This window comes from Tursiops truncatus, chromosome 15 (assembly GCF_011762595.2).
Source record: "Tursiops truncatus isolate mTurTru1 chromosome 15, mTurTru1.mat.Y, whole genome shotgun sequence".
NCBI lineage: Eukaryota > Metazoa > Chordata > Mammalia > Artiodactyla > Delphinidae > Tursiops > Tursiops truncatus.
The window spans coordinates 22,081,957-22,096,210 of NC_047048.1; the positions used below are offsets into that span (position 1 = coordinate 22,081,957).

Genomic DNA, 14,254 nt, shown 5'->3' on the forward strand with positions numbered 1-14,254 from the left:
GTCCCCAGTGATATAGAAATTGCCTCATAGAGTTGAAGCTGTTTCTGTAGGATTATCCTATAAAACTCATAATTAATATTATTTTGAATGTGACTCTTCTGTTCAGTTGGATTTTTAAATATTTAAGGAGAAAGAAAAGTTTGGTGTTTTTGAGAATCCTTAGAATGAAGAGGAGCAAGCATGGGAAATAGGGATGAAAGTCTAGCATTGAGCCAGCCCAATAATCAGAGAGGTAAACTGTAATTACAGAGACTAGGCATGCTGCCATCCTGAGAATTTTCTTAGATTGGTCACAAAGTAAATATTGCAGGTGCTCAGAGGAGAAGGCTAAATAAGTCTTTTGCTAATTGGTTAATATCTAAACACTTGCAGGAAAAAAGAGAAGTCAATACTCAGCGTTAAAAGAAAGTACCAAATGAGTCAACAGAGAGGGGTTTTTTGTGTGTTTGTTTTGTATTTGGTTTCGTTTTACACAAAAGTAGAGAATTGATTCTGTAGAAGGAAAGAAAAAGGAAGTATTTTTACATTATGTAAAATCCACTGACAATTAGAACCTGGGCCTTTGATTATACTGATGTAAACTTTTCTGTAATTTGTATACTGTAATTAGAGATGAAAGTTGTTTGCAAACAGTAAGGAGCTTGGGAGAAAGAAAATTACTTAAGCGCACTGCACCATTCTGTCTCTCTCACTCCTTGCATGAAGGGAAACCACTAATCAGATTTCAGGAAAATTATTGGGTGCTGATTTACAGCAGAGAGGATTAATGATATTAAGAGGGCTGTCTTCTTTCTAGGGCCCCCTTCCTCTTACCTTCACGGGCTTGGAGCAGTGATCTAGCCTGGGGGGACCAGCGTGCCCTTCTCTAATAAGCGCTTGAGTATTTCTTCGTTCCCTGTCTGAGGGATTACCGTTCAGGACAATGAATCTCTCAAGAAAAGGCCGAATACCTATCCTAGGTGTATTTTGTGGCAAATAGAGATCGTTACCAAGCACTTTTGAGAAATAAATAGAAAATGAGATGTTATTTAATAAGTCTCTTACCACATAATGTGTAAAAAGGCGAAATGGTCGGTTAGGTAGAACTCAAATGCCAATATCTCCTTGTCTAGGTGGGCCATTTACATCTAAAATCTAGAATGAAACAGAATAATTTATTTAAGGGAATTTTTATTTAATGCCACATCTGAAATCTTTGCACGTTTTGTTTTGTTTTGTTTTTGCCATTTAAGAATGCAGACTTCAGAAAATTTTTAAGTATACTTTAAATTCCTAAGAGAAATGTATTTATTTAAATTCTTACTGCAAAATATATTATAAAATGCAGGTTAGCAAAATGTGAAAGAAAAATAAAATTTTTCTTTAATTCTATCATCCAGCAATAATCACATTTTGGTAATATCCTTTGAGATGATATAGACATAGAAAAAAATAGGATCACTTTATAATATTAGTGTTTTGCAACCTGCTTTTATCATTTAGCAATATATCTTAATTGTCTTTTCCTTTCAAATAAATATTTCATTACTGGTTTTCAAACTTTGTGAAACAAACAAAATCTTACTTCAGAAGCCCAATATGAGTAAGTAGGAAAAGGGGAATGTTCTCTGGCTGAGACAGTGGTGGGTAATCCGAAGCCTTGCTCTCTTATCCTCTCGTTCTCTGGTACCTAATAGTAGCTAGCATCCTAAATAATAAATGCTAATGCTCTAACTACTTTATATGTACTATCTTCTTTTGTCCTTACAACAGCCATATCTGGTTAGGAGTATTATTCTCATTTTGTATATGAGGAAACTGCGGCGCAGAGAGTTTACATAGCGCCGCAGTGCATGATTGAGCTGGAATTCAAATCTCAGCAATCACACTCTAGATCCTATGCTTTTCATCATTATACTTCTCTGTGGAATCTCTCCAGGGAGTTCAATCCATTTTCTAAAAATCCAAATAAGCATTTCTCAGATTGATTGCTCATCTCATAGACCAGTTTTTGCTCTTACTTTTAGCTGTTTCTAAATATGAAAACTCTACTCTGCTTTTATACACACCCTTCAAACCTGAGATGTAGCTTGTTGGAAAATAAGGGTATGATATTTATCTGGCCCTTTCCAGAAGGAAAAGCGCTTATGTCCCTAACGAGAAACTTGAAAGGCATTCTAAATGATAAGAACTTATTTTTAAATTCTTGCAAATAAAAAGTATAAATTCCCACCCAGTCATCTAAAGAATTATTTGGTTTCAGGTATCAAGAAGAGATATGTTAAGAGTTCCAATTACTTAACACAGACTACTATTTAATAGATGGGAAAATAGATAAAATATTCTATCTCTGGGGAGAATCTAATTCCTCATTGTTCAAGGGGGTCCTAGAACGTTTAAACATGAAAATTATGAGCTTTGATCTTTGAAGTTGCAAAAATCTGATATCCAGCTGGATAGAGTACATCCCCGAATGTCAGAATGTCACTAAAGATGCTCTTAGCTAGGTAGGGAGGGGCCCATGGGAAAGAGTTAAAAATGAAGGTGGCTGCATGAGGGAAATGCAAAGCAAAACTACAATGAGATGCCATCTCACACCTATTAGTATGGCTACTATCAAAAAACCAAAATAACAAGTGTTGGCAAAGATGTGGAGGAATTAGAACCCTTGTGCACTATTGGTGGGAATGTAAAATGTGGAAAACAGTATGGCAGTTTCTCAGAAACTTAAAATTACTATATGTATAAATGATTCACTTTGCTGTACGCCTGAAAGTAACATGACGTCGTAAATCAACTGTACTCCAATAAAAATTAAAAATAAAATAAAATAAAATTACCATATAATCCAGCAACTCCACTTCTGGGTATGTACTCAAAAGACTCAAAAGCAGGGTCTCAAAGAGATATTTGTATGTTCATGTTCATCACAGCATTATTCACAATAGCTAAAATATGGAAGCAACCCAAGCACTCATCAACAGATGAATGAACAAGCAAAATGTGGGGTGTGTGTGTATGTATATATATATATATATATATATATATATATATATATATATATATATACAATGGAATATTCAGCCTTAAAAGAAAGGAAATTCTGACACATGCTACAACACTGATGAACTTTGTGGACATTATGCTAAATGTAATAAGCCATTTACAAAAAGACAAATACTGTATGATTCCACTTACACATAGTACTTAAAGAGTAGTCAAAATCATAGAGGCAGAAAGTAGAATGGTGATTGTGAGGGGCAGGTGGGAAGAGGAATTAAGGAGTCATTGTTCAATGGATATAGAGTTTCAGTTTTACAATATGAAAAGAATTATGGAGATGGATAGTGGTGACACCTGCACATTATTTAATGTGGTATTATTTAATACCACTGAATTGTGTACTTATAAATGGTAAAAATGGTAAACTTTAAGTTATCTGTCTTTTACCACAAAAAAAAGAAATCTGGATAAATAAGTGGAAGTGGAGATGCTCATGGGGGATGCATGGGGCCATGCATGGCTCATGGGGCCAATCCTCTTGGCCACACGATTTTTGCATTCAAAGATAGTTACTCCAATAAATCACTGGGCTTAAATGAGTGGGGAACTGGTGGTACACTGCAGTTGGGATGGCTGTGAGTATAGCTATGCCCGTGAGACTCTGATAGCCATGCATGTTGGGAATTGTCATCAAGAGAAAACATCTATGTGAAATGCCAATTTTTGATTACTCGTAATGCATATATGATAATGCTTAATTATCAGTATTTCTTTCTCTGACCTAAGGCAGCCTATTAACCAATGAACTATTGTTACGTCTTTTTACAGAATGTAACCAATGCTGCTCTACCATCTCTTCTTAGAAAAGTTTTTCAGAGGAAAGGAATTCCAGGGAGAGGTGAATAACAGTGCCTATCTTTTGGACCTTTATTATGTGCCAAGCGCTTTGCTATACTCTTTAGAAATATTACCTCATTAATCCTCACTAGAAACCTGTGAAATCAGTTCTGTTATTATTAGGGTTACTAACCATCTTGATTTGCCCGTGACTAAGGCAGGGGGTGTATCCTCAGGATGTGCTACTTTCAGGGCTAAAACGAAATAAGTCCCAGGCAAACTGGGACAAGTTGTTCACCCTGGTCCCTGTTTTACAAATAAAGAAACAGACTTTAACAGCTTAACCAAAGATACTCAGCTAGTGAATAGCAGAGCCAGACCAAAACCATCAGGCAATCCTACCTTTAGACAAGGTTCCATAGCAAAGTGAAAGTGAGGGAAAGGAACCAGCATCTGGTTTATTCCATAAATAGTGACATCAGCAACCAATCTCATCTAAACTTTCTCAAACTTACCTGATTATAAGAATTACCTGAGGTGTTATTAAAACACAGAGTTCAGCATCCCACCCTAAATTTATTGAATCAGGCTCTCTAGAGAAGGAGCCTGAGAATTTGTATTTTTTTTTTTTTTTTTGAGAATTTGTATTTTTGACAAGTACCCATGTAATTCTTTATGATCAGATAAACTTGGGAAACATTGGTCTCATCTATGACTAACCCTCAGTTAAGATTGATTCTGAGGTCTCTGTAAACTCATCCATATTGTGTTTTTGTTGCTATTGTTTTCTTTTAGGTATTAGTGTAAGTTCCTTTGGCTATACTTAGCTTTGGCTGGGTTGATCCGAGAACAAGTCTAACCCTGTACAAAATGTGCTGATGGGATAATAAGATGCCCCCTAGGGATCAAGTGATGAAAATGGCAGTGGTTACATGACAGCCAGGAACTGGCCAGGCAGGCTTAGGAAGAGAGAGAGAACGCTGCAACCATTGTAAACTGTAGCCTCTTTTGACCTACTTGACCCTTTTAGGAGGTCTGGAGCTCCCTAACCAGAAGGGACAGTGTGGTGTCACAGTTAAGAGTATGGATACTGGAACCAGATTCTTTGGGATTGAATCTCAGCACTAGCAGCTACTAGCTGTGTGACCTTGGGTGAGTCTTTTAACATCTCTGGGCATCATCTGTAAAACGGTTCTAATATTACCATGTCTCTCATAGGTTCCTTCTGGAAAATAATATTTATAAAATGCTTAGAACTATTTGGCATAAGAACTGCTTTTGAGAGAAAAAAGAGACAAACTAACATTTCTAACCCATTTCCATCTTTATATGGAAGTTAAGATATCATAGAAGTAACATGATCATCACCAAAACTAGGAATGTAAGGGAGTAGAAGCGGGGTAGGTGGTAAACAGATTGGGTTGTTAAATATTTTCCTGGGAAGGGATGTACAAACCTTAACATCAAAAGCAGGAGAAGGCTTCCCATTGAGCCAGGCTTAATTTTCATTCCCTTAAAATTTCCACAGATTAGTACCTAGTTAAGAAGAAGAAAGAGTAAAGTAACATGGCAAATAACTTAAATTATTCATTCATCCACCATGCATTCATTCAACAAATATTTATTCAGAACTTACTGTGAATCAGGCTCAAAATAAAACAAATTCTATGCTCTCATGAAGTATAGAGATAGACACTAGACAAATATAATAAAGTTATAACACTAAGTAAATTTATAATTGCTAAAATATCCACATTTATGAAAACATTTGTACTCATATTCGCATGATACTTGTTATGCTGTTTCTATTTAATACGTCAATTTTTGTTTTTATTTTATTTTTGGTATTCTAATTTTTGACCAGGTACTACTTTCTCATGGTTCATAAATTGAAGCATTATAAAAAGACACACTGAAAAATTTCTTTCAGCCTTTCCCTTATCTGCTCCATTTTATCCCTCCCTTTCCTACATAATAACCACTTTTGTTATTATGTCATTCATTTCCTCTAGAATTTCTTCTTATTTCTACGAGCTCTTTAGATAAACCTTTTTAGAGTGTGCTTATCAAGGAGTTTTCCAGCAAACTTAATATTTCAAGTAACAAGGAGCTCAGCATTTTCTATTTTTAAAGTAGCCCTAAGAAATTTCCTCATTACATAAGGGGAGATCTTTTTGTAGATCTAGTATTTTTTAATTAAAAAAATTTTTAATGCCCTGGTCCTGATCAATTATATAGTGGCTTTCCTCAATGAATGGCTATTTAAACTGTATCTGTTACAGAGCTTTTTTGCAACTATCTTCCCTCAAGTTTTTTTTTTTTTAACTGTTCTTCTAATCACGCCACTCCCTCCCTATCCCTCAACCACAAAGATACAATAAACACTTTGGTTTTTTATTCATCTGACTGAATTGAGTCCAGCCCTGTCTTTTCAGTGAAGTCTGTATACCGTTTCAGTCTGTCCATATCCTTCGTGGATAGCCAGACCTGTCCTGTTTCTCCATTGTTCAGTCACTTCAGAGTTGACTGACTCCCCAGCACTTACACAGTGCTTTAAGCTTTTGAACTTATAGTTTCTCAGAAGACAGATAACGAGTTAAATTTAGGAGGAAAATGGAGAAAAAATGGAAATTAGGGTTATTTCTAGTGAAATTTCATACAAAGTGTTTTCGTTTTTCCCCCAACTCCCTTCTCCAATACAAAATAAACAAAACATTCTACCATAAATGGACTCCCGAAACACCAGTTTTTTTTTTTTTCTTTTTCTCCCTTTTATTTGGGGCGGGGGCGTGATTTGTTGCAGAGAAAAGCCATGCCATCCCTAGGGAAGGTACCACATAATATGTTAAATCAGTGATGAAAGGTTTACCAATTGTCTGGTTAAATTGTGGAGTATTTATACAATAGAACACTCTACAGTTGTTAAGAAAAAAGAAGAAGCTCCTGGACTGTACTCTTCCATAGCACTTTTTGTTATGATAGAAATTTCTATGCTGAGCTGTCCACTATTGTATCCTCTAGCCCTGTGTGGCTGTTGAGCACTTGAAGCATGACTAGTGCAACTGAGGCCCCGAGTTTTTTTCATTGAGGTATAATTGACTTATAATGTTGTATTAGTTTTAGGTTTACAACGTTAATGATTTGATGTTTGTATATAGTGAACTGATCAGCGCAAGTCTAGTTAACATCTCTTACCCTACGTATTTACAAGACTGTTTTTTCTTGTGATGAGAACTTTTAATATCTACTCCCTTAGCAACTTCAAATATGCAACACAGTAAGTCCCCTGCATACGAACCTTCAAACTGCAAACTTTCAAAGATGTGAATGTGTGTTTGCATGTCCAGTCACATAAGTTAGCTCATGTGTCTGGCATACATTGTCACGTGCGCCATCCTCTACAAGTGGTTGTGCTTTTGTGTACTTTACTGTGCAGTACTGTGTAGAGGACAGTAGTACAGTATCTTTATTTCAAGCTCAGGATGTCTGGAAGCAAGTGTAAAAGCAGTGGTGATGTAGCTGGTACTACTGTACTTTTCAAGGTACTGTACTGTAAGATTTAAAATGTTTTCTGTATTTTTTGTGTTTGTTTTTTATATATTATTTGTGTGAAAAGTATTATAAACATATTACAGTACAGTGCTATATAGCCAATTGTGTTAGTTGGGTACCTAGGCTAACTTCATTGGACTTAGAAACAAATTGGACTTACGAATGTGCTCTTGGAACGGAATTCATTCGTGTATGTGGGGGACTTACTGTACAGTATTATTAGCTATAGTCTGGAACTGAATTTTTAATTTAATTAAAATTTAAATACCTACATGTGGCTAGTGGTTACCAAATTGGACAGCACAGTTCCAGGATGTATTGTAGGTGAAGAAAGGAAGGTCAGAATTGTGTGCATATCATGTTCCCATTATAAAAGAGAGGGGGAGAACATATGCATATTGGCTTGTGCATGCATAGATCTCAGGGAGAGGGAGAACTGAGACTGAGGACAAGGTATGGAGGAAGACTTTCACTAATATATTCTTATATACCTATTGAATTTTATGTCATGTGAATTGTTTCCTGTTCAAAAATCAAATAAAGTCAATTAAAAGTAGTGATCAATCCACACTTTCAAATGGAATCAGTAATAAAGGACATTCATCTTTCCTGTTTGCTGGAATAGGGTTTTAAATAGGGGTGACATATATTTTCTCAGCTCAGGTAGCAGTCATCATACAAAGGATAAACACCTTCTTATCCATAACCACTGGGCTGAACCCTCCCTTTCCTCTCCTTGCTTGAGGGAAACCACCCTGGATATAGTAATTATCATTTACAGAATGTAAGCAAGAAGGAAGGGGAGAAGAGATTGCTAAACCCCATACCTACTGGCCTGGAGCTATGTTTTTAGGCAGAGAGATCTTTTATTTTATAAAATAAAAATATTTTATAATATTTCTTATAATATTTCTTCTTCTTCCTCTCCCCTCCTCCCACTAAGTGCCCATTCACCAACCTTTCTTATCTGGTCTTATCATTCTGCACAAGTATTCTATCTGCAATTGGTGCTGAACAGAAGACTGTGATGGGAAACTTGCGAAGTGTCTGCAATTTAGAAGAAGTGGTCTTACCACAATTTTTAGTAAGTGCCTAAATGTCTGTGGTAGATACAGCACAACTTAAAACATTGTTTATTCTAACATAAACTCGCTCACACCTTTGCTTTGTATATCCTTTCAGGCTTATTGATTTTACAGACATGAAATACTTTAAATCATGTTGTCTACTCTGATTTCCGCAAGTTACTTTATTCACCAGTCCTGTCAGTGACAGTACTAATGCATTTCTAAATGTTGGCCTCTTTTGCTCTGCCTTACTTGTAAGATGGAAGTTGGCTCAAACCGTGGCAAATAATGTGCAAGTACACATGCTCCCTGGATCCGTGGAGAATAAACACTACTCCATGCAGATTTTGCCCAGCCTGTGTCTGAGGTATTCCACATGACATCCGAAGGGGTCAAATCCAGCCAGAACCTGGGTAAACAAAGAATAGACTTTATATATATATATATGAAAAGAAATTTAAGATACCAATAAAGGAATCATCACCTTTGTAGCACTGACACTTCAAGCTACAGTCCTGTGAGAGTACCTTCCGTTTATAGATAATCCTAAACCAAAACTGCTGTGGGTGTGTCCGGTCATTTTAGGAGATCCGCTTGTTCCGCTGGTGAAGAAAATGGCCATCGTCTCATTGTGTTTTGTCTTCACACAGGTGTTGTTGTCACTGGCATGTCTATGAAGAAAGAATTACAATGATTCTGCACATTAAACACAGCATCATATTTTTTGTTTTAGTTTTGATTTTTTCTTGGCTGCACCACACAGCATGAGGGATCTTGGTTCCCCGACCAGGGATCGAACCCATGCCCCCTGCAGTAGAAGCGCAGAGTCTTAACCACTGGACCACCAGGGAGGTCCCAAACACAGCGTCACAGACTGTTACCACAGAGAAGGATTTACTCAGACCTCTTCATCTCATTGATCAGGTCCCAGTGACTTAGGGTGAACTCCAAGGTAAAAGCCATCTCTCTCAGGACCTCCCTGGTTACACAGTGGTTAAGACCCTGTGCTCCCAGTGCAGGAGGCCCAGGTTCATCCCTGGTCAGGGAACTAGATGCCACATCCATGCTGCAACTAAGAGTTCACATGCCACAACTAAGGAGCACACTGCAACTAAGACCCAGCATGACCAAATAAATAAATATTAAAAAAAAAAATAAGCCATCTCTCTCTGCATCTTTTAAGGTGCTTTCCAGAAGCAAACTAAACTTTGTTGTCAATAGCCCATTTATAACAAGTTGACTTCATAGCTTTGTACTGTATAAGGAAGAGTTGAAGCAGTTTAAAAACTCAAGAATTTTATCATACCTCCAACAGAAAGAGGATTCTATAATCTTATCATCATGGATATGTGAAGAAAAATGTGATTTTAAAAAAAATGGGTATGTTAATAGAAGTCATGGCTAATGGTATAAGGCAGGGATAATCAAGCTATAGCCCACAGGCCAAATATGGCCTGCCTTCTGTTTTTGCAGATAAAGTTTTATTGGAACACAACCATGTCCATTCTTTTACATATTGTCTGTGACTGCTTTCTACACTATGACAGCAAGGGTGAGTAGGTATGATAAGAGACTGCATGGCCTGCAAAGCCTGTATATTTACTATCCATCCCTTTTATAAAAAACATTTGCTGACCCCTCAAAAGGATGGTTTTTCTGTTTCTCAAAAAAGAGTCTACATAGTTCTGAATATAGTAAACAATAAGACTGAAGAGGATCTAAGTATCCACCTAGGGAAGGAAGGGCCTCAGTTAAAGAGAAAAAAAATTTTGGTTCCAAAGGATAATTGGGCTTTGATACATGTCATACATCAGGGCAGCTGAGAGGAGGTAAACTCTGCACATTTGAGTGTCTAAGAAGCATACAGAATTTTATTTGGGAATATTGAGCTGAGAATGAATGAATCAGAAATATCCAGCCATGAGAAATATAGAAAAGCTATTTTTAAATCCTAACAAAGATAAACCAAATGTTTAGGCTATAATTCCATAATTTTTTTCTTTAAAAAAAGTTAGTACTATAGCTGTGTACCTATCCTTCTATCATAGATATGGTTACTCTTGAAACCTAAGGCAGGTTTAGTGTACCAGTCCCTCAGAAGCATTATACATAGCAGTTAGGTATGTGGGCTCAGAAACCAGACTGCCTAAGTTTGAAACCCAGTTCTGCCAGAGCCTAGCATTTGACCTTATTCATCTGTATAATTATAGTTCCTACTCCCTAGGTTGTTGTGATATTTAAATGAGTTAATATATCTGAAGTGCTTGGATTCGTTTTTGGCACATAATCAGTGCCATATAAATGTTAGCTATTGTGCAATTATAACATTTTTATTAGAACAGAATTTGGCCTTTGATAACTCAATAAATGTTAACTATTTTAGAAGAGGTAGGAACAAGTCCATAGTTGCCAGCATGCTCCAAAATCACTGAGTAAAGGTAGAAAGCTCATTCCAGAAAGGGAATTTGCTGCCACCCTAAAGCTAAAGTATAACCAATACTTGGCGAGATTTCCAAGTGACCCCAGGAAGCACCCCAGAGCCGGGCTTGAACGTCAGTATAATTCAGTTTTGTAATTGCATCCATTAAATATTCTTCATACTATAACCTGATAGAAATGTTACTGTCATCAAGGGAATGATGCAGCCTACAAAGAAGGATTGACTGTGATCAATTTCCCTGGGAGATAACAGCTCTGTGGTTGATGCTGTGATGCACCTCCTAGATCCTGCTTCAGGATTTAAAACATACTCCCTCCAGGAGCTAGGATCCTTCTTTAGATACTACCTTGACTGAAGACAGCTGCCTTGCTCAAGGTCATGCCTCCTAAGGACAGCCCATACCCAGTTACTGATCAGCATAGGACCTCTTGCTTTAGCTGGGCAGAGCTTTGAAGGGCTATCCAAACTCCACAGATCTCAGTAGGCTGGCTGAGGGCTTTTTTGGAAGTACAATCCCACATCTTTCCCTTTCTTTCTCAGGTGTTTAATGCAAGATAACTCCTCAGCAAACTTCTTACACAACTAATCTCTGTCTTAGGGTGTGCTTCCTTGAGATCCCAACCTATGAAAAACACTGCCAGCTCCTTATTGCCTCAGAGCTTTGCACTATAAGTGCAGGAATAATCACCAGTTGTTCCCTTTGTCAAGAGTCCAAGAATTTAATTAAATTTTTGTCTATCGTTTTAATTTTCATTTTTCTGGTCAGTCATGGATTGACTGTCTTATCAATGTTGCGTTTCTTCTTGGGAAGCTGTTCTACAACAATTATGGCTACTCACTTCATCATCTCCTTGAGGTTCTCCCATCCCTCTCTGGGGCTCTGAGACACAATTATCTTGGAGTGCAGATTTTCACATTTAGATGCAACACCATCTACTGCTGGAGCTAAAACATCATTGGTAATAATGCACTTTGATTTTGAAGATGGTAGTCGGTAGAGGATGTCTTTCTGGGTCATCTGAGTGGTTCCTGGATTAAAACTGTCCCTAAAGGAGAAGAAAAGAAAATGTTTAGAAAGGATTTCCTTCACCATGTTAGGGTAGTGTAGATAACTCATGTACATTCTGTATTTCTCAGAGTGAGTTAGTTGGTTTTCTAGGCAAGGTGTCTGTCTTCCTTTCATTATTATGCTTTTGCCTTTCAAGGGATCTCAAAGTCTATGACCCTTTTGACCTAACATGAAAGGGTATTAAATCCTGGATAATTATCTTCTATCTGGAGACCATTCATAACATTCAGCTTGAAGAGGGTTTTGATTGAAAAGTAATATTACCCAACATTTATTTAGTACTTTGAGTGCCAGGTGCTGTTTACGTGTTTTGCATGTTTTAACATTTAATCCCTACCCAAAAACACAAAACTCAAAAGCTATTGTCAACTAAAAAGAAAATACACAACATAAAAGTTGAGAATTATGTTTTATTGGGAGGACTTTCTCAGGATGTAAGCCTGGGAGCAGCGTCTCAGATAGCTCTGAGGGACTGCTCCGAAGAGTGAAGGGAGAAGCCGGGATATATAGGGGTGGTTTTTACAACAAAAACCAGGTAGTTGGAACATCAAAAGATTACTGTTAATTAAAGAAAACCTGACATCTCAAGTTAATGAATTTAGTGCTTTTCTGTGTATGGGAAGATGCAAGAGTCTGGGCTCACTGAAATCATTCCTTTGATAGGCACCTCAACTGTCTAGGGCCAAGATCCTCTTCTTTCCCATCCTGAGTTCCCTCAGGGCATTACCATCAGGGGCAGCTACAGTGGCTGATGGCTTGATGGCCACAACATCCTTTGTTTGCTGATATAGCAGGTGGCATTCTTAGTCCACCCTATAAATAATATGCCCAAGATCACTGAAGTAGCAAGTGGCAGTGCATGGACTGAACCCTGCAGCCTGACTTCAGAGCTGTACATTTAACCACTTCGGTTCAGTGCCTCTTAAAACATACATGAATATTTTATGGTTTCTTTCCAAAGAGAAAGATTGAGGCATTTATCTCTTCTGTGCTTCTGCTCCCCACCTGCTGTAAATTACACTGTAAGGTGTATTGTAATGGTTAAGAGTGTGTCCTGGAGCCAGACACTCTTAGTGCTTGGCCTTGAGCAAGACTACTTCACCTCTGGGATTTTCAGGTTCTGCATCTGTAGAATGGGATTATAATAACACTACCTTCTTTATAGGATTATTAAGGACTAAATGAGTTAAAATGCATGTAGAGCTTAGAACAGTACTGAATAAAATTTAGCTATTATTTTCTCTAAGGATTAATGGACTTCCAAGAATATATCTATATCTGTATCATATTTCTATCTCTGTCTCTATCTGTGTTCCAGATTCCACCACTCAAATTCCAGACCTTCAAGTAGGGGTGGAAGGCATTTAGTTTATAATGATTTTTCCTCTTCCTAGTGACACAGCAGGCAAGGAATTTTGAAGAACATATATCTGGTCATTCCTGGACTCTTTATTTATTTAAAACTTTTTATTTATTTTTAAATTTTTGGCTGTGTTGGGTCTCCATTTCTGCGTGCGGGCTTTCTCTAGTTGCGGTGAGCGGGGGCTACTCTTCGTTGCAGTGCGTGGGCCTCTCATTGCAGTGGCTTCTCTTGTTGCGGAGCACAGGCTCTAGGCACCTCGGGCTTCAGTAGTTGTGGTACACAGACTCAGTAGTTGTGGTACACAGACTCAGTAGTTGTGGCTTGCGGGCTCTCGAGCGCAGGCTTGGTAGTTGTGGTGCACGGGCTTTGTTACTGTGTGGCATGTGGGATCTTCCCGGACCAGGGATCAAACTCATGTCCCCTGCGCTGGCAGGAGGATTCTTAACCACTGAGCCACTGGGGAAGTCCCATTCTTGGACTCTTGACACTGGCTCATCTTTCCATTTTGGAAAGGACAAGTCCCTCCCATGGAGTCCTTCAAGAAACAGACAACCAGGACCAAAACATAAGGTTCTTTAGAATATCTTCCCTTTCTAATCAAAGCAATGCAGCAATTTTTATGAGGCTTTAACTCCAAGGTTATTCCTTAGAGATGTTGCACCTAGAGATAAGTAGTAAGCCTGCCATGGCCAACACTTTTCCATAATTTAAAGGCACTTACAACAAACCCACTGTTGACATTTCATGACCAAGGAGAAGTACTTTATTTAAACACATTACCCTTAGATAATTAAGTTCTGCCAATACATAATTCCTAAAATATCTTTAAAGGAATCTATTAACAGTGATCAGTCTTACCTATTAAACATCTTCCTATCCAAATTATCATTTGGGAAGCATTACACTGTTTACTTTAAATATAAAACAATCTTCTGGTATTGCTC

At 37.6% G+C, this 14,254-nt stretch overlaps 1 protein-coding gene across 1 annotated transcript in view; it reads right to left on the bottom strand.

The window, feature by feature from the left end:
- The window catches only part of ACSM3 (acyl-CoA synthetase medium chain family member 3), a 41,245-nt gene that overhangs the window by 4,257 nt on the left and 22,734 nt on the right, over window positions 1-14,254 (bottom strand). Inside the window, 9 exon segments of the mRNA XM_004321305.4 lie at window positions 3-57; window positions 1,045-1,134; window positions 5,276-5,307; window positions 5,310-5,355; window positions 6,269-6,395; window positions 8,330-8,418; window positions 8,691-8,847; window positions 8,966-9,109; window positions 11,718-11,918. Coding sequence (XP_004321353.3) covers window positions 3-57; window positions 1,045-1,134; window positions 5,276-5,307; window positions 5,310-5,355; window positions 6,269-6,395; window positions 8,330-8,418; window positions 8,691-8,847; window positions 8,966-9,109; window positions 11,718-11,918 — 941 coding nt within the window.